The sequence below is a fragment of the Amia ocellicauda genome, chromosome 5 (assembly GCF_036373705.1).
Source record: "Amia ocellicauda isolate fAmiCal2 chromosome 5, fAmiCal2.hap1, whole genome shotgun sequence".
Lineage (NCBI taxonomy): Eukaryota > Metazoa > Chordata > Actinopteri > Amiiformes > Amiidae > Amia > Amia ocellicauda.
The window spans coordinates 48,078,302-48,098,923 of NC_089854.1; the positions used below are offsets into that span (position 1 = coordinate 48,078,302).

At 44.7% G+C, this 20,622-nt stretch overlaps 2 protein-coding genes across 4 annotated transcripts in view; both read left to right on the forward strand.

Annotated features, from left to right (window-relative positions):
- orc5 (origin recognition complex, subunit 5) overlaps window positions 1–17,998 on the forward strand; it is a 73,936-nt gene extending 55,938 nt beyond the window's left edge. For all 3 annotated transcript variants that reach the window (XM_066705546.1, XM_066705545.1, XM_066705547.1), the window contains 2 exons: window positions 16,092–16,204; window positions 17,719–17,998. In XM_066705546.1, coding sequence (XP_066561643.1) covers window positions 16,092–16,204; window positions 17,719–17,764 — 159 coding nt within the window. In that variant the 3' untranslated portion in view covers window positions 17,765–17,998. The remainder of the gene's footprint in view (window positions 1–16,091; window positions 16,205–17,718) is intronic.
- Window positions 17,999–19,324: 1,326 nt separating this feature from the next.
- The window catches only part of reln (reelin), a 172,695-nt gene continuing 171,397 nt past the window's right edge, over window positions 19,325–20,622 (forward strand). The window contains exon 1 of the mRNA XM_066705548.1: window positions 19,325–19,903. Coding sequence (XP_066561645.1) covers window positions 19,651–19,903 — 253 coding nt within the window. The 5' untranslated portion in view covers window positions 19,325–19,650. The remainder of the gene's footprint in view (window positions 19,904–20,622) is intronic.

Here is a 20,622-nt window from a genome sequence, read left to right on the forward strand (position 1 = left end):
AAACAATCCCACTGGGGAGGCCTCAGACAGCAAGAGGGCGTACAGTTACATTACAGCAATGCTGGGGAGCCCTGGTTTTGTTTTCTTTTCTCACACCTCAGCTCTCATTCACTTAATTGAACCATTTATTTATTTGCTAAATTGAACCTGCTGAGGTTATGATCACAGTCGTGTGGGAAGGTAAAGGTAAAGTAAAAACTGACGCCTGCAGGACCAGGTTTGCCCATTACTGCTTTACACTTACCCTGCTGACCAAACCATTATTTACTTGCTTAACTTATTGGGCATAATTAGTCACGATTACCTATCTTGTTTTAAGGTAGTCGGTGACTGATGATTTGGAGATGCTTATATAACCTGCAGGAAGGACTGTGGCTTTCCAGGCACAAGGGTGTCCACAACCAAACAGCCCAGGAAGGGAGTAGCAATATACAGCATTAGAGTGGCGAAGAGGGGGTACAGCCTTTTGGTTGAAACCAAAATTGAAATAAGTGCATTTACTTTACAATCTGTGTCTTGGGTGGGTTTTGGATGAGGATTGGGCACTAGGTGGCAGTGTGCTCCAGGCTATAGGCAGAGATTGCCTGCTCCTGTATACTGTTGGAATAGCAAAAATGGTTTGGTAATGGTCTGTAGGCATATGTATGTTTTTAGATTCATACATATTGAATGTGTACTACTATACTGGAATGTACTATACTAATATCATACAATATTCATTCTCTACTGTGTTATACTTTACTGTACTGTATACCATACATATAGTCTTTCCTACCCTATTAAACACTGTGTGCAACTTGGCTTTTGTTCTGTAGTGCAAGTGTCCTGAACACTTATACACATATAGAGAGTCACACACACCCAGGGGGTTGTCCGTGCAGCAGTGCAGTGGAATGTGTCTCTGTGTGGATCAGGCCCTTGTATAAGGAGATAACTTCACTGCATTCCTGCTCTGTGTGTGCAGTGCGTGACTGTCTGTGTCCACAGGACACTGAGCCACTTTGCCCACCAGCTGTGTGTACACTTGTAACCCACATACAAACCAGCTCCTGACACAGAGAGAGACAGAGTGATTGAAATGCCTCCTACTTGTTCCAGTTCCTGCTACATTAGTCAGGGAGGCATAGTCACAGCTTCACAAGCACTCTGGAGTCCCATAATGTGGACTACAGTGCACTGGTGCTACAGTTCTGACCACAACTGTGCACACTGCTTCCCTCCTCCACTCTCTCCTTACCAGTCCATCAGTTATAAGCACTAGTCCATACCGCTTACTTTCTGCTGCTCTCCCTCTCATGCTCACTCCTTCAATCTCCTACACTCCCAGTCTTTTAGCCAAACATGACCACTCTCCCTCTCTCCTCTCTTTCCCTCACTCTCTCCCATAGTCTCTCATCACAATTCAGTCTCTGCCTCTCCTGTCAGACTGATGCTCTCCTCATACATTATTGAGTGATGTTTTTTTTTTTTTTTTTTTAACTTTCAGAGTAAGGAAAGAGAACAGAGCCCTTAAATTTTTTATATTCTGCATGAAATATACATCTGCAGTCATCCTGGTGCATGGAAGTGCTAAACTTCAGCAGGACATACTGCCCTTTTTCCCACATATGTTGGAGAACACAGTCACACAACGCACTGAACATAGGATACACTGAAAACACAGCGTACCCAAGATACAACGTACATGAGACACTTGACAGTAAGCACTCACACTGAACTCAAGGCACACACAACACAGGAAACCCATAGCAATCACACTGCACACCCACTGAACATTATTGGAACGAAGACATGGGAGCAGAAGAGCTGCAGATAGAGTGATATATACAATGAGGGGAAAAAAATATTTGATCCCCTGCTGATTTTGTACGTTTTCTTTGTCAGTGGGCAATGATCAGTCTATAATTTTAATGGTAGGTGTATTTTAACGGTGAGAGACAGAATAACAACAAAAAAATACAGAAAAACGCATTTCAAAGAAGTTATGAATTGATTTGCATGTTAATGAGGGAAGTAAGTATTTGACCCCTTAGTACTTGGTGGCAAAACCCTTGTTGGCAATCACAGAGGTCAGATGTTTCTTGTAGTTGGCCACCAGGTTTGCACACATCTCAGGAGGGATTTTGTCCCACTCCTCTTTGCAGATCCTCTCCAAGTCATTAAGGTTTCGAGGCTGACGTTTGGCAACTCGAACCTTCAGCTCCCTCCACAGATTTTCTATGGGATTAAGGTATGGAGACTGGCTAAGCCACTCCAGGACCTTAATGTGCTTCTTCTTGAGCCACTCCTTTGTTGCCTTGGCTGTGTATTTTGAGTCATTGTCATGCTGGAATACCTATCCACGACCCATTTTCAATGCCCTGGCTGAGGGAAGGAGGTTCTTACCCAAGATTTGACAGTACATGGCCCCATCCATCGTCCCTTTGATGCGGTGCAGTTGTCCTGTCCCCTTAGCAGAAAAACACCCCCAAAGCATGTTTCCACCTGTTTGACGGTGGGGATGGTGTTCTTGGGGTCATAGGCAGCATTCCTCCTCCTCCAAACACGGCGAGTTGAGTTGATGCCATAGAGCTTGATTCTGTCCCTTTCCTACCTATCTTTTTTTACTGAATATCTGCGTGTGTATTTGTATAGTTGTGTGTGTTTTTAGTGATTGACTGAGCATGTGTTCATTTTGTATTGACATATATGTGTAGACTGTGTGTGCCTGTATATATGTGTGTGTGAACAGAGGGGAAGTTGCTGAGGGTCACACTGCTGTAATGTGACTAACTTTATCATACTGCTCATCTTATGGCAATAAAATATATCCCCCCCCACCGCCATTACCGTAGTGCCGAGCTAACCCTGATGAAGTCCAATTACCTTGGATCTGCTGGGAGATTTGGGAGACGGGTGGCGGGGGACTCTCTGAAGCTGAAGAGTCTCATATTAATTTGCTCAGTTATTTATGTTTGTGTTTCAGGGGCTTGGCAAGAGTGTGATAGAGCACAATGCAATATAATACAGTGTAGTGCAATGTATTACAACTGTATGCAATACATTGTAGTACAGTGCAGTACAATATGATTGTACACAACACTGCATAACTGTTAGGGGTTCTGATTTTCAGGTGATTTCTTTTTTCAGATTCGGCTGAATGATTTTCAGAAATCATTTGATAAATTTAATATTTATCCAGGTTTTTGTTAACGGTGTCAGGTATCTGCATTTTAATCAAGTTCACATGCCTATATTCAGTGAGAGTTTCAGATCTTTTGAGATTCCAGGTGTGCATTAGGTCTGTCTGCATTAAAGTGTAGATCTCTATCCGTGTGTATAACTGGGGGAACGCAGATGTGTGGAAGTTCAGGCTTGGCTGGTCTCTCTGCATCACTGTGGACAACCAGCCATCAATCAGTCGCAAAGGCTGGTGGCGGGAGGTCTCTGGGGTCTCTGCCAGGGCAGGGCCAGGTCAGGGCTGCACATATGGGAGGTGGGCTGGGGGACTATTTCCCTACCTGTAGTGGTGCACAGTACAAAAGTACAAAGCCTAGCTGAAGTGTTCCTCTTGCAGCACCTGCCCTCACTCTACCACTCACACTCCTACTCATTCTCTCCCCAGCTCTCCTGTAATTCTCCTTCTCCTCCACTCCCTGCCTGTGTGAGTGATTTAATAGGGCTCCACAGAAGGCCCAGTGCAGGTTTTAAGGGTTATTAATCAGATGTTTCGAGTACATTAGGCTTTGTCTTGCACTGTTCTGTACTATTCTGTAATATCTTGTATTGTCCTTTATTGCATTGCACTATACTGTACTGTATTATACTGTGTATATATACATGTACATATGCAAATAAGAAACGGATGTAACATCAAACGTGAATATTGAACATGTCTACAGTGTTTGTGTCTCTCCACGGCAGGGCACTAAACACTTTTTCCTCTGTGCTGATGACTGCAGAGTGAACAGCTTGTAAAACAGGTTAATTCATTAATGCTTGTTATTCGTCTAATTATGCAGCTCGTTTGTGGCTGATCAGATTACCGGATATTGAAGAGACGAGCAATTTTCCCTAAGAACAGCATGGACATACTGATTCAGCACTGAGAGGACAGTCTGTTTCTTTCCATCTCAGTCTCCCTCTATCTCTCACTCTCTCAGTTCCTGTCTCTTTCCATCTCTGTTGCTCGGTCTCTTTCTGTGTCTTTGTCCCTCTCACACACTTTCCTTCCCTCCCTCTCTTAGGGCAGTATGTGTGTGCATGCGCTTTGTCTAGTTGCTGGTATGCTCTGTAGGGCTGTGAGGTTTGACTTTATTAATCCCTTTTGGGGTTTCTACAACCTCAATCAAATTAACATTGACATTCAATGGCACAAATAAACACACACACAAAAATATGCAGAAACGGAGCTGCATGAAACGGGCACGCACGCACGTACACACGCACACACATCTGCGCAGCGACAGCCACTGTGGGGAGAGCCACCCCCCCAGTGTCTAATGAACAGGCCGTCTGGGATCCTCAGTCATTAGCAGCCCGTGGTTAGCGCTTGCCTAATTAAACTCATCTGCAGGCTGTGCTAATTTGCTGAGGTGACCTTGACTCTGTGTTGGGGTGATAGTGGTGTGTATGAGAGTGCTTTTATATGGGTCTCCGATTGAATCAGTGCTTATCTATGTTTAGTGCGTGTTTTTATGTGTGTGTGTGTGTGTTTGTACGTATGTCAGTCTGTCAGTTATCTTCAATTGCAACACATGACTGGAACATATTGTTCCACCCTTTCCACTCTGTGTAATGCAGTGCATCCTGTTCTCAGTCGTAGATGCATCTGTTCTAATTTAAACTTTTTAAGTGGTTGGCTTTACTGTTATTGAAAGAGCATGATGTGTGTGTGTGTGTGTGTGTGTGTGTGTGTGGTGGGGAAGGTGACTGGTACAATGTGTCATTAATTTGTCTTTTTTTTTGTACAGGAGAGATAATAGCAGCTGAAAACATTCTGCATCTTTGTGTAGGATTTTAACTGCTTTCCAACTGGAGTGAGGTTGTTAGTGGAGTTCCACAAGGATCAGTACTAGGGTCTTTGCTTTTTCTAATCTATATTAATGATCTGGACTCTGGGATAGTTAGCAAACTTGTCAAATTTGCAGATTATACTAAAATAGGTGGTTCAGCAGATACAATCTCAGCAGCACAGGTTTCTTCAAAGGGGCTTAGATATTATTCAGTTGTGGGCCAACACCTGGCAGATGAAATTCAATGTGGACAAGTGCAAGGTATTACATGCAGGTAACAAAAATGTCCACTATAATTACACTATGGGAGGAATAGAACTAGATGAAGTAATACATGAGAAACACCTAGGAGTCTACATGGACTCCTCAATTTCTCCATCCAAACAATGTGGGGAAGCAATAAAAAAGACAAACCGAATGTTAGGGTATATTGTCAAAAGTGTCTAATTTTAAACAAGGGAAGTAATGTTAAGACTGTACAATGCACTAGTTAGACCTCATCTGGAATACTGTGTACGGTTCTGGGCTCCACACTTCAAGAAAGATATCACTGCTCTAGAGGCAGTTCAGAGGAGAGCAACCAGACTTATTCCAGGTTTGAAGGGAATGTCCTACTCGGAGAGACTGAGAGAACTGAACCTTTTCACCCTGGAACAGAGGAGACTACGTGGGGACTTGATCCAAGTCTTCAAAATCATGAAGGGCATCGACCACATCAAACCAGAGGAGCTTTTCCAGATCAGCAGGGACACATACACCCGGGGACACAAATGGAAATTGGGCTTCAAGGCATTCAAAATGGAAAACAGGAGACACTTCTTTACACAGAGAGTAGTCACAATCTGGAATAAACTACCCAGCGATGTGGTAGAAGCTGAAAGTTTGGGAACATTTAAAAATAGACTGGATAGGATCCTTGGATCACTTAGATATTAATGGACACCAAACGAGCACGATGGGTCGAATGGCCTCCTCTCGTTTGTAAACTTTAGTTTGTAAACTTTCTTAAGTATGACACCGTGAAAAAGAGAGCCCATGATATGGCCTGTTCCCTTGTTGAGTACACTGAGATGTGTTCAGGCATGGGAACGTTAGCAGCCAACGCACAGACCATCCTAGTCCTCTACATGGGACACCTGGTGGGACGTATGAGGGAGCGACACTATGTGGGAGACACGGAGGAGCTGGAGCTTGTGTCGACATACATGACAGGATTGCTACGCGAGGGAGGATGCGGGAGAAACGAGCAATATGACTAGTGGCCACGGAGGACTCTCGAGCAGGGTTCTACTCGGGATACTTCCTAGTGCCAAAGAAGGTCGGAGGCTTCGGGCCCATTCTCGACCTGAGAGGCTTCAGCATGTTTCTGAAGAAAATAAACTTCTGTATGTTGACTGCACAGGGAACGTCTCATAGGTGAGCCGGGTCGCGTCCACCACCTAGTGTGCCAGTCGTTGTTTTGAAACCGCCCTCCCTCTGGTGTTGGAACCGTAGCAGACAAATAGTTGATCAGATTTGCGGCTGTGCGCAGTCCTTCGCATATAGCACCTCAAAGCCTGGACAGGGCAGAGTGCGTGTAGTCTGCGGTCCTCATCTGATGTACACCACCATTCAAAAGTTTGGGGTCACTTAGAAATGTCCTTGTTTTCAATGAAAACATACATTAAATGAGTTTGAATAGGAAATCTAGTCATTGACAAGGTTAAAAATAATGATTTTTAATTGAAATATGAATTGTCCTTTGCTTTCGTCAAAGAATCCTCCATTTGCAGTAATTACAGCCTTGCAGACCTTAGGCATTCTAGTTGTCAATTTGTTGAGGTAATCTGAAGAGATTTCACCCCATGCTTCCTGAAGCACCTCTCACAAGTGATGGGCACTTCTTACGTACCATACGGTCAAGCTGCTCCCACAACAGCTCAATAGGGTTGAGATCCGTTGACTGTGCTGGCCACTCAATTATAGACAGAATACCAGCTGACTGCTTCTTCCCTAAATAGTTCTTGCATAGTTTGGAGCTGTGCTTTGGGTCATTGTCCTGTTGTAGGACGCAATTGGCTCCAGTCTAACGCTGTCCACAGGGTATGGCATGGCGTTGCAAAATGGATTGATAGCCTTCCTTCTTCAAGATCCCTTTTACCCTGTACAAATCTCCCAATTAACCTCCATCAAAGCACCCCCAGACTATCACATTGCCTCCACCATGCTTGACAGATGGCATCAAGCACTCCTCCAGCATCTTTTCATTTGGTATGCATCTCATGAATGTTCTTTGTGATCCGAACACCCCAAACTTACATTTTTCTGTCCATAACACTTTTTTCAATCTTCCTCTGCTCTGTCCAGTGTCTGTGTTCTCTTGCCCATCTTAATCTTTTCTTTTTATTGGCCAGTCTGTGATATGGCTTTTCCTTTGCAACTCAGAACTCTGCCTCTTCACTGTTGACATTGAGACTGGTGTTTTGTGGGTACTATTTAATGAAGCTGCCAGTAGAGGACCTGTGAGGCGTCTGTTTCTCAAACTAGATACTCTAATGTATTTGTCCTCTTGCTCAGTTGTGCACTGGGACCTCCCACTCTTCTTTCTATTCTGGTTAGAGCCAGTTTGTGCTGTTTTGTGAAGGGAGTAGTACATAGCGTTGTACGAGATCTTCAGTTTCTTGGCAATTTCTCGCATGGAACAGCCTTCATTTCTCAGAACAAGAATAGACTGATGAGTTTCAGAAGAAAGTTCTTTGTTTCTGGCCATTTTGAGCCTGTAATCAAACCTACGATTGCTGATGCTCCAGATACTCAACTAGTCTAAAGAAGGCCAGTTTTATTGCTTCTTTAACCAGCACAACAGTTTTCAGTTGTGCTAACATAATTGCAAAAGGGTTTTCTAATGATCAATAACCCTTTAAAATGATAAACTTGGATTAGCAAACAAGGTGCCATTGGAACACAGGACTGATGGTTGCTGATTACACTATTTTTTTGTTCCTGGGTAGTAAGTGTTATTTCCTAATTGCTTATACCTCAAAAGTATAGACAATGGCTATTATTCCCCACACACTTTGCTTTTCTGACCAGGACAGTGATATTTTGAAATGTAACTATTTCCAATGAGAAAATGGGCGAATTTGTGTATTTTCGTTCACATAGAAAAAAACAACATATTAATCCAAATTAACATGTATTTATACTAAAATAATACAAAAATGACTACAAAAGATTTAAGATATAAGTATAATCGTAAATCTCGAAAAACTACTCTTTTGTAGTAATTTTTTTGTCGACTCTGTCGTTGTTTCCTGAGAAGATCAGACGGGCTTTATCCACAGACAAGGCATGGATTTCACTAATTCTCCTTCCCTGTGTTATTGCTACAAGGAAGGCTGCCTTGAGTGACAGAAAGCAGAGCTCCATTGTGGAAATGGGCTCAAAGGTGGCTCCGCTAAGTCCTTGCAGAACTAATTCCAAGTCCCAGGCTGGAATTGTCTTTTATTGGTGGTATCGCACCATTTAGAAACTGGATTTCCAGGAAATGGACTCCTGGGGAGACATTGTCAATCTTATTATGGCATGCTGAGATGGCAGCCAGATATACCTTCAACGTGGATGCAGATTTCCCATCTTCTAGCAGCTGTTGCATGAAACACAGGATGGTCGATATAGGGCACAACACCGGATCCACATGTCTGGCCAGACACCAGTTCTGGAAGGCTGACCACTTATAAGTATATTGGGCCCTGGTGGAGGGGACCCTGACTGACTGCAGCGTTTCCACAACATTAACAGGCAGCCCCATAGACATTAGGCGGTGCCTTTCAGGGGCCAAACCCACAACTGCAACTGTGCTGGGTTGGGGTGCCATAGCAATCCCTCTGCTTGGCTCAGCATATCCTGTCAAAGCAGAAGCTGCCATGGATCTGCGCTGATCATCTGCGCTAGCGTCACAAACCACAATTGTCTCGGCCCCCGGGGCGCGATCAGGAGGACTTGGGCTCCATCCTGGCAAATCCTCTCCAGTGTCAGTGGAAGAAGTGGTAGTGGGGGAAAATGTACAGCAGTTCCTGCGTTGAGCAAAGGCATCCACACCCAGGGGACTACCTCCTGTTTCCAGGGAGAACCACAGAGGGCAGTGGGTCATTGCCTTTCCCAGATCTGCTCCACCACCTGAGGATTCAGTCTCCACTCCAAGGCATCCGGACCTCCCCCGGAGTCTGCTGCTGTATTGGACACATCTGGAGATTGTCTTGCACCCACAGGAGATGTCTGCACACCACATGATGTAGTCTGGGGGTGCGTAGGCCTCCCTGGTGGTTGATGTAGGCCACCACCAACGTGTTGTCTGTCCGGACCAGGACGTGCCTGTCTGTCAGACCATGGTGAAAGTGGTGCAGCGCAAGCTGCACTGCTTGCAGCTCCTGTACGTTGATGTGAGCGGATGACCAGAGACCGCTCCGCATCCCTTTGACTCCCATCCCGTTCCAGGCCGTGCTCCATCCTGTACTTGACGAGACGTCTGTGGTGATGACTTCCTGTCTGTGCAGGCATCCAAAAGGGGAGCCGAGGGGCAGATTGTTTTGATTTCTCCACCAGGACAGTGCCTGCCAACATGTTGCGATCACTGTCAGTGGGTGGTGTTTGTCTCTCGCTGGGTATAGCTTGTGGGGGTTTACCCAGCATTGTAATGGGCACATGTGCATGTATTCTCCAGGGGGAGAATATTCGTGGCGGCAGCCATCAGCCCCAACCGTTTTTGAGGCACTTCTCCAATGACACGATTCTGTCTTTGGATAGGTAGGCAAGCATGTCCTGAGAGTCTAGCCTCATTCCCAAGAAGCCCACCATCTGCGTGGGTTCAAGGGAGCTTTTCTCAGTGTGAACTGTGAGACCCAGTGCCGTCACGTGACGTATGACCTCAGCTGTATGTTCCTCTGCCTGGAGTCTATGCACACCAGCCAGTCGTCCAGGTAATTCAGGATCCTTATCCCCTTTGTTCTGAGGGGGGCCAAGGCTGCGTCCATGCACTTTGAGAATGTACGGGGAGCCAGTGAGAGGCCGAATGGCAGCACGCTGAACTCGTACGCCTGGCCTTGGAAGTAGAAGCACGTGTATTTCCTGTGCACTGGGAGGATGGGGACATGCAATTAGGTGTCCCAGAGGTCTATTGATGTGAACCAGTCGCCCGGCCGCTCATTTCGCTCATTTCTCCCACATCCTTCCTTGTGTAGCAAGTCCGTCATGTATGCGGACACAAGCTCCAGCTCCTCCGTGTCTCCCACATAGTGTCACTCTCTCGTACGTCCCACCAGGTGTCCCATGTAGAGGACTAGGATGGTCTGTGCATTGGCTGCCCGGACCACTGGAGTCTTGGCGGAGTTTGCTTTTTTGAGCATAGCATCGGTGGTCCTGCACTGTTTGTTAGGACAAAGGGGATTATTAGCCTGCACCAGTCTGGTCACCCAGGCCCTTCTGGTCCGCCCCCGCCGTTGCGTACATAGCATCTGCCTGCAGATGCTGGCAGGTTCCAGGGGGACTGGACAATGTTCACATAGTCCTCGAAGAGGGGCAAGGTTTCCGAAGGTCTAGATTCTGTTTCTCTCATGAGCCTATTTTTCGGCACCTCTTCCTGAGGGGACCATAGAATCTCCACTGCCTCTGCTGCATGCCTCATCAGTGCCTTGAACTCGGGCCCGTGAAGTGCTCGACATTGATGCCACCTCGGTCTCCCCAGTATAGGATTGGGGAATCCGAGATGTTAGAGTGAGATGCCACGTGGGACAGTGTCTCCTCAGGTGGCAGCAATAGCTGGGGGGGGTGTGGGGCGTCCTATGCTGATGATAGCCGCGCCTACATGCTGTTCAGCATATGCTGTTGAGTGGCCAAGGTCTCCGTGACTTCCCCGAATCGCCGGAGCATTGTGCTCTTAAACCCCTCCTCTGTCCCCTTCCTCCTGTCTCCAGGAGGAAGGTGCCCCTTGTCATCTAGGCAGAGGGGAGCAGCATGATGAAACTCACTGCGGAGTAGAGCGCCAAGATGATCGGCATATGGAACGGGACCGTATGCTCCTCGGGGATCTCCTTCTGGGGGAACGTGCCCTCCTTTCTGGAGAATGCCTGCAAGGAGGGGGAAGCGGACTGCACCCTTGCCGGTGAAGCCCTGGATGAAGAGGATCGCCATTTAGCTTGACGGCACAGGAGACACCCTTGGTGAGGGTCTGTGCAGGGCTGAGCCAGCAGAAGAGCGGTGGGCAGAGCTTCCACTTCGGCGGCTCGCTCTTGACGACGGCGGGGTGTTCCTGGCCCCTCTTGTGGCGCATAGCCTCTGTGAAGGCTGAACAATGCTCGCAGTCCCCTTCTCCCATCAGTGCTTGTTGTTGTGTGTTAAGCGCCCAGATGTTGGACACATCGTATGCCCATCGTAAGAGGGCAGTTTGCTCTGGCACCCGGAGCACCGGTGAAATGCGTCTTTAGGCTTCATCACAGACAGTAAGAGGTCTGTCCTGATGTCTTCATCGTCCAGACCTTCAATATACATGGACATTTCCTGCATAGGAGGACTTCACCAAACCCCTCACAGGAAATACTATCTCCCTCCACGTTGTCGAACTGAAATGTCAAAGTTGTCGAGATGTCGACAATAGCGTCGGAAGGTTGATAGAAGGTCAACGGCGGTGGGCGAGAGGTTGACAGTGGTGGACATGTCCAGACGCTAAGCCAGTGGAAACGCCCGTTTAAGCGTCCGGGCAGAAATGGCAGCGAGCTGCAGTCAGCAGGAGACTTTTCACACACACCGCTGGTCGGTTTCCCTCCTGCCAGCATGGCCCCTATTGGACAGCTTTGATGCATGTTTGGACTGATTTGCAAGTCAGTCAATGCATTCTTACATTCTGTCCAAAAGGAATCGGTTCCTGTCCAGAATTTATTTAGTTTGTGTATTTTTGTGAACACCTGAATCAGATCCTCACCAACAACCTCCTGTAATTTGGGGGTGACCCAGGCGACACGCTCATTCGCTCCATGTCTGTGTCTGTTTCCTCTCCTCCAGTGGTCTCTCGCAGGAGACTGGAAACAGATGTGCATCAGATTGATTCCCACAGCACCCTCCCCCCCAACCTTCACCTCCCTGTGCCCCAGCCAGCCCTGACCATGGGGAGTACAGATTGCTTTTGTCATAGTGTTTAGTTTGACACTGTTACTCCAGGAACTAGTTGCCATGCCCTAGAAAGGAGGAGAGGGGGACAGCGAGATGAGGAAAGGAGGAGAGGAAAAGATTTTGAGGGAAAGGAGGAGAGAGAGAGGATTCTGAAATCAGAGACCTCTTCAAATGCAATGATATGGGTTGCAATACAATACTGTGTGTGTGTATACACACACTCACATGCTTTTTGTACAGCATGTGTGTACCAGTGTGTGTATATATGTGTGTGTGGGTTTGTAAATGTGTGTGTATGTGTTTGAGTAAGCGAGTGTGTATATGGAACTGTTAGTGTGTAAGTGATTGTGTGATTTTACTGGTCTTTTCATTTTACTAATTGGAGTGTGAGCTGACAGTTCTTAAAGTGCTCCCCTGAGGCCCCCAGCCCCTCCACCCCCTCCTCCCTCCATTTTATTATTATTAACCACCGCTTTTAAACCACCTGCAAGCCCAAATTAGGATCCAGTGAGTGATGAGCCGACAGTCCCCCCCATCCCCCATCCCTCCATCCCTCTCTCCATTATCTATTCTGGCCCTCCCCTTCCAGGCACCTCTCCTCTCCCCATCCCTCGCAGGCCTGTCTTTGTGTGCGCGCACTGTGTTGTGCCACTGCTTGGCATACGGCGCCAAAACAGATAGCCTGATGTGCGCAAAGAGCTGAACCTTCAGGTGGAAATTAATAACGATAAAAATAATTACTGCACCGACCCCCCTCTGCCCCCCACCATTCCCCTCTCCTCTCTTACTCTTTCCCTTCCAACCCCGACCTACTTTCCACAATAGAAAGAGAGCCCCCAGTCGCACTTCTTCAGAGCGCTGGCTGCCTGATTTTAATGGGGCTTGTTTAGTGAGCAAGGTACTAATGGCAGGGCACAGTGCACCATTTTCATTTGCAGAAAACACGGTGCCTAGTGCGTAGCTCTAATGAGGGGTGGATAAAGTGGGCAGTTTTACCAGAGAGGCACATAGAGAAAATAAGTGTTTTAATCTATAGGTATGCACACTGCGCATGCTGCTGATCAATGGGCAGCCAGCGTAGTGCACTTTTATATTTGGTTTCTGTAACCTGTGTATGCTGTAATGTGGGCATGTGTACAGAGTGCATTGTTTAAATTGTATGTAAATATATAGATATAATGGCTATAATAATCACACACGCACACAGTGGTCTCCACATTAATTCTTACTTACATGCTGTATCAATTGTAACAAAAAGATGAAGTACAAGAGTGCAATGATTTTTTATCAAATACATTTAAATATCTAAAATGTTTTATTAACATCCCCCCAAATCAGTATTTTGACTTACTACAGGAAGCGACTTCTCAATGTCATATTTTATAATATTCTGGTGTATTTTGGGAGTGATTTTTCAACACTCCTGGCAGAATTTCCTTTATTGTTTTTTGCTTTTAATCGGCTTTTTGCAATTAAATCTAACTGTTTAGACTTGGATACATACTTTTGATCATGCTGGAATGACCGTTTTTGACCAAGCTTGAGTTTCTTAGCAGAGGGCATCAGGTTTCTGGCCAAAATGTCCTTGTACATGCTTGAATCATTATTTTCCCTGATTCAGAGAAGGGCACCAGGACTCAAAAATGTAAAACAGGCAAATATGCATATTCAGATTTTGTTTTGTGAAAGTTACATCATGCTGGTGAATGATTTAATGCAGGATTTACACTATTTATATAGTAAGACAATGTTTATATGTTTAACACCAGCGAGACATGATTCATAAAGTGCTCGGTTTCGTTTATTTAAAAATGTGTTATGCTAATGTAGGTATGGTATCTGGTAAATATATCAAATAAAGTTAAAAATAATAAATTAAGGGTAATTAAATGAATGTAAACCATATTTATGATTTCAAGTACACTTTAACATTGTATGTAAATTCAGAAGATAGAAACTTTAAGTATTCAGTGTTTCTCCTGTCATTCTCATGGCCAGGTGGTGTGTGAGCCTACTGCAGGGGGGAAAATTGTGCAATTGCATACAAAATTGTATCATACACAACACAAGAAGTAGAGATTAAAATATTACGCCCCCTGTCTATTGTTGCAACCCGGATGGTATTTTACCAAATTGTCAGTTACTTTTATGTACTTTGACCCCCTTTTCTTTCTTTCTTTTTTTTTTTTAAGTAAGATGTTCGGCAATTCTAAACATTGTAATGTATTCAATGTTCCTAAAAATGTGTTACAACCACTTTTCTCATAGGACGTTATATTCATCTTTTCTTGAATCCTCTTTGTGGCAAGATTGTGACTGTTCCAATAGTCTTACACTTCTTAGTTATTGACCCTATGCACCCTAAATTGGGTAGAGTTTGTTATTTATTTATTTATTTTTGGTTATCACCCTACTTGACCCTTTGTCTGTAATCAGACCTTTACCATGAATGCCACTAATGGATTGCATCTGTGTGCAATATCCTTTTATACCTTGTGGAAATGAGTAACCTTTGGAAGTTTCTATAAAAGTTCTAGAAGCCTCCTATTAACTTCTAGACAACAGAAAGTTGATGTGGGATTGTTTTTGCAGGGTTTTAATTTGAGATATTTACAGATGTGATCATGCCATTATTTGTGAAACACATGATGTCATTCTGTGCATTGTTAGCATATTTTAATTGAGGGGAAAAAAGTTTGCAAACTTGCATTTCTTCTGTTAAATCTTTGTTTATATACACTACTGGTCAAAAGTTTAATAACTCCACAATTTTCCCAGGTTTTATTGAAATTTTAAGCAGTTTTTAACCTGAAATGTTACAAAGGTAAGCGGTAAACTGCCAGATGTTAAAACAAAAATGGGAGTAAATGCCGGTGGGGGGTATAAAAAATAAAAAAATCACATCAGAGAATGCTTCATATCGTCAGAAAGCTGAGAGCCTCAGCTTCCATGGGACACCAAATAATTGGCAAACAGAACAGTCAAGAGTACACATGGGATTAAAGAGAAGCACACGGATTTGGTGCCCTTTTAAGGGTACCACAGGGGTTTGTCAGCTTAAGGGGTTACATTTTGTTAAAATGATTCCATTATTTCTTTTATCTCCAATTGTTAATTTGTTCTATGCTTTAATTTACCGCGAGACATAAAACTGCATACATTTCAATAAAAAATGGAAAAATGAAAATGTTCTAAAACCTTGACTGTTAGTGTTGGTATGAATATATTTGAAAGCCACTGTGTGTGTACATGTGTATATATACAGCTCTGGAAAAAATTGAGACCACTGCACATTTTTTTTAAATCATCATCTCTGTGTGTATGGCAGCCATTCCATTCCATTCATATTTTTTTTTGGAATTTGGGAGAAATGTTTTCAGCAGTTTATAGAATAAAACCAAAATGTTCATTTTACCCAAACGTATACCTTTAAATAAAAGTGTGTGTGTATATGTATATGTATATCATCAGCCAATATTGATCCACTGCTGGATGTTTCCACTTTCACTGCTTCTCTCTTCCATGTCAAGCCTGCAAAATTTATGATTTCAGCTTGCCATCTTTTATGTGGTCATCTACTAGGTCTTTGAAAAAGATGTACAGAAACCGTACGATGTCCGATATCCATAGTTCCAATTCCAAACCAAAATCCCATTAGTCAAAGCAGTTCTTTCTTCTCATTCTCTGTTATATATTATATATGTGTGTGTGTATGTATATTTTATATGTGTGTGTATGTGTATATATGTAATTGATGTGCATTGAATGTTAATGTTCTGCATTTCCAGCTCTGTCCTCACACCTGGTACAAGTGCAGTTACAAAAAATTATATATATATACACACACACACACTATTTCCAATGCATTTACCATTATTATGAGGAACAATAACTACAAAATAAAGTTATTTCCATTTATCTCCATTTCTTACTCTTTCGTTCTACCTCTGCCAGATCTCATCCCTGGTGACTCTGCAATTGCTGTGTCAAGTCGGCCATGATGACCAACTGGACTCTCCCAAGTTCAAGTGTGCCGTGTCTCTGGACTTCATCTGTGCTGTGGCCAGGTAACACACACACTGACACACAGAGACACGTATACAGATGGGCACACAGGGACACGCTGAGATAGACAACGACATCTATATATGGTGTGTCTACAGTGTCAGTGTGTGTTATTAAGTGTGTAGTGCCATTGTGTATAATGTGAATGTGTGTACAGTTTCAGTGTTAGTGTGAAGTGTCAGTTTTGTACCTGTACACAGCCTGGCTGGCAGCAGTGAGAGCAGGTGTGTTCAGTGGGAGGCCTAGTGGAACAGACGGCATGACCATGCCCTCACTGTGGGGGTAGAGAGAGAGGGGAAGAGAAGGAAAGTGCGAGAGATGCACAGCAGTCTGCGTGGCCATGTGTAAGTGTGCTTGTTTGTGTGTATATCATTTAGTGTTTTGTTTGAGTTTATTTGTTTGTATTAAAGGGGCAGACAGTGTGCTTATCAGATTGTATAAGCACTTAGTTTTCAGTTAGTCACACAGTCAATCAATCCAGTCCAATTATCAGAACAGTCAGTCAAGTCAGGCTTAGACTTAAAGCATCTTTTTTTTTTTTTTTGTACAGCTCTCTAGTTCAATACCAAGTCGGCATTACACACAGTCAATCGCTCGATTTTAGATTTTATTGATCTCACTCCCCAATTGCGGTAGGATTAAGACGTTCCCAGTGGAGAATATTCAAAGAAAGCATTATTTCTCATATTTGACATTTCCTCTAACAAGATGAAACCTGAACATATCTGTATAATATTATATAAAACTGTTAATAATACAATTCATTTATAAATGTAACTTTCACACAAGTGCAAAAGTGTTGTAATAAACAAGCACCTTACCCAGAAAGTCAAAAAAGACGGACAGAAGATAACACCTTTAGACTAATTCAAACACTTTTACCACGCTTCATAAAGAAATTGTATTAAATTGAAGCTGTATTCATGCAGCAAACATGTATAACAAGGCCTGTTTTGATTTAAAACTGTAGAATAAAATGTAAGTGTAACTGTAAAGTGTGCACGGGTAGTTTTGTATTCTGGGAACTACTATACCTTAAACCATCTTGTGCAGGTGATTGGGAGTCTGGATCTATGTGTGTATCAGGAGTAGGAGAATAGAGTCTGCTGATATTATTTTAGTAGAGAAGGGGTTACCGTTTTTGGTGCCAGGCTGAGTTTGTTCAGCTGGTGTCTGTGTGGCATAGGCAGGGGCCTGTGGTGCCTAGCTCTGGGGCAGTGGGGGGGACAGGAGCCCTAGGTGCAGTGTGGCCTGATAGATGTGTGTGTGGTTGGGGCTGCCGCCAACACTGCTGTTTTCTGGTCACGGAACACGACCCATGTTTCTTTAGCTGGGTGGGGGATTGAGGGTAGAGGAGGAGAGGTGAGCAGGCAAGGTGATGATGTGGACAAGGACACTGACACACACGCACAAAGACACACTGGCACTATTTATATATTATACCTCAGTGTATTTTAATACTCTATTTTCTACTTATTCTACTTCATCCTTCTCTCCCGTTTTCCTTTCCCTGCAGGACAGTGGGCTTCGACATTATTAGGTACCTGTATGACTTCCTGTGACCCCATCTCTGATGATTTGATCCTGGATGGTGCTGGCTAAGTGGGGGTGTAGAGAAAAAAGGGCATACTTGAAGAGATATGGAGAAAGCAAGAAAGGGGGGGTGTTGTAACAGTGGCTGGAGTGACTTAACTGCTGTACCACTTTCCCCTTCTTTCCTTCCCTGCCTTCTTCCCTCACTTTCTATATTGTCTGACTTATCCCTCCCTGAAAATAAAAAAAGTTAAAAACCTGTAGTCAGTCTTGTGTTTTTTGTCTCTGTACTAGAACATAGCACATCACATCTTGGTGGTCTAAAGGGAGTAGTGATGAGAGGTGTGTGAAGAGCTGGAAGGGCCTCACTGAAACCCACTCCCCTGTGGGTGTCTTCAGTGTGGGAACTGACAGAACAACAGGGACTATGGGGAGAGGCTGGGGCAGAATTAGGGAGCAGTGTCAGCACCTAACAGTTCCTGTCGTGAGATTACCCTTGCTGTTTTTCCCCCACTGATGTGGGCAGAAGGGGAGTGCTCTGGCAAAAGTGCTGAGACTACCGGAACAGTTTAACACAGACTTAGGGACTAACAGCTAGCCAAACAGGGTTCACAATACACCTCACTCAATGCCTGACGAAAAAAACAGCTCACACCACACACAACTAGCCAAACACAAAAACACAAACCGCTCACGACGTAGTCCAGCAGAATCTCTTCAATCACTAATACTTTAAGATCTGGGGAAAAGTTGTTGAATTAGTCCAATTTTATATCAATAATTAGACGGATGGATGTAGGGTAAGGTGGGGTGGGGGCATAATGGAGAGGGGGGTGAACAAGAGAGGGAAGAGGGTGAGAGGGAGGGAAGAGTGAGTATGTTAAGGGGTGTACAGAGCAGTGTGCATTCTGGAAAGAGAGAAGGAGAGGAATATTAAGAGATGGAGACAGTAAAGCACTATTATCAGCTTAAGACTGCAGCGAAAATGTGGAGTTAATTCAGAACAGAGGGGAGAAAATGAGGGGAGGTGGTAGTTGGATCGGGGCAAGCAAAGTTGGAATTTCAGATGGAAACTATAGGGAAAAAATTAGGAAATACAAATTTGGAACTAGACTGAGTGGCAGGGAAAAGAGGAGTGAAAGCAAAGTGAAGGCAGATTGAAGTGAGAGGAGGGAAAGATGAAAGGGGGGAGGAGGTGTGACACCAGGGAGTGGAGAGAGAGCACAGCCTGGGGGGAAGAAAAGAGTGAGATAGAGGACAAAGAGTGATAATGAAAAGGTAGAAAATCTGACAGGAGAGAAAGTGAGGGAAGGATTGAAAAATTGACAGAGGAGGTGGCAGGAATTTGGAAGAAAAAAGGAAAGCGATAAGGATAAAAAGGCAGGGAGAGAATGACAGACTGACAGTGAAAAGGGAGGGATGAGAAGAGGGGAGGTTCTCTCTTTCTCTCTGTGATGCACATGTTGGGCTGGTCTTTCCGGAGAAGGAGGGAGGGAGGGAGGGAGGGAGGGGGCCCGGGTATTTAAGAGCAGAGCAGGACAGCTCAGACAGGCTCTTACTCCCAGCTACTGGAGGGAGGGAGGAAAGAAACAGCCAGCCAGCCAGCCAGCCAGCCAGCCAGCCAGCCAGCCAGCAGCCAGCAGCCAGCAGCCTCTCACTCTTTCAGTCAGTCGGTCAGTCAGTCAGTCAGTGAGTGAACCGGCTTATGAGTGAAGAGACGGAGGCAGCCTAGTGCCAGGCAGTCAGTCATCCTCAGCAGCAGGCAGAACAAGAATAAGAAGCAGCCTGTTGGACAAACTCTGTAAGCCAGCCAGGCTCCCACACTCCAGCTCCTTTCCACCTGCACTACACCCCAACACGTACCTGGACACGTGTGTGTGTGTGTGCGTGTGTGAGCGCGTGTGTCTAGAGGGGTATGGCGTGGTCAGTCCTGGGGGGCATACTATTCTGTGCCCTCCTTACCCTGGCACTGGCAGGAGGTGAAGCAGGCAGCGCTGCAGATTTGGGGACCCCTCCAGTAGGGTACTACCCCCGATTCAATCCATTCTTCTTCCTATGCACTCACCATGGGGAGCTAGGGGGTGGTGGCACAGAGCAAGGAGAGGTCCTGATCACCCTGCAGATCGCGGGGAGCCCCACTGCCTATGTTCCAGGACATGAGTACCAAGGTGAGTACCTCAGAATCACATGGAGAGAGGGAGAGGAGTGCAGGGGGTGCACACATTTGTTTTATTTTTTATATATATATATATATATAAACTGCAGTGGTTCTCTTCAGTGTAATTATTTTCTGTGTTTTTTTGTGACTGGTGCAGGCTGTAACTGGGAGAGAGGGATGTGGTATGTTTAAGGCTTATTTAGGGCACTGGGGTATATGATAACTGAGATGGAATATCTTGATTTTAGTTTTTTCTTTAAGTTTTTTTTTCCTGTGATTTAGGCAGTTGTTTTAGTGCAGTGTGAGTGTGTGATCCAGTTTGGTTAGTGCTGAGCTACTTAAGAACAGAGGTGATGTATCGTATCGTATCGTGGCATGTGTGTTACTGTAAGATTTGGGGAGACTGTAATAGTTCTGGTGGAGTGGATGTTTGATGTTAGTGTGGCTTGAGTTGAGTGCCTTTTGTAAACTATAGGTAGGAAACCTAGCCTTTGCCCTTTGCAGCCCCTGTGGACAGCAACAGCAGCACAAACGTGACCCTCCACTGTATTCTAACGAAACACCTAAAAAGATCAGACTGCAAGTTTTTCATAGAATACAATGCATGAGAGATGCCATGACTGCCAACTGCACTGTATTGCTGGTCAAAAAGCCCTGGGTATTTTAAAATGTCTCTGAAACCAGCAATGAAAAAGGGTCCATATGCTGAAGACATTTTATTGTTCCTGT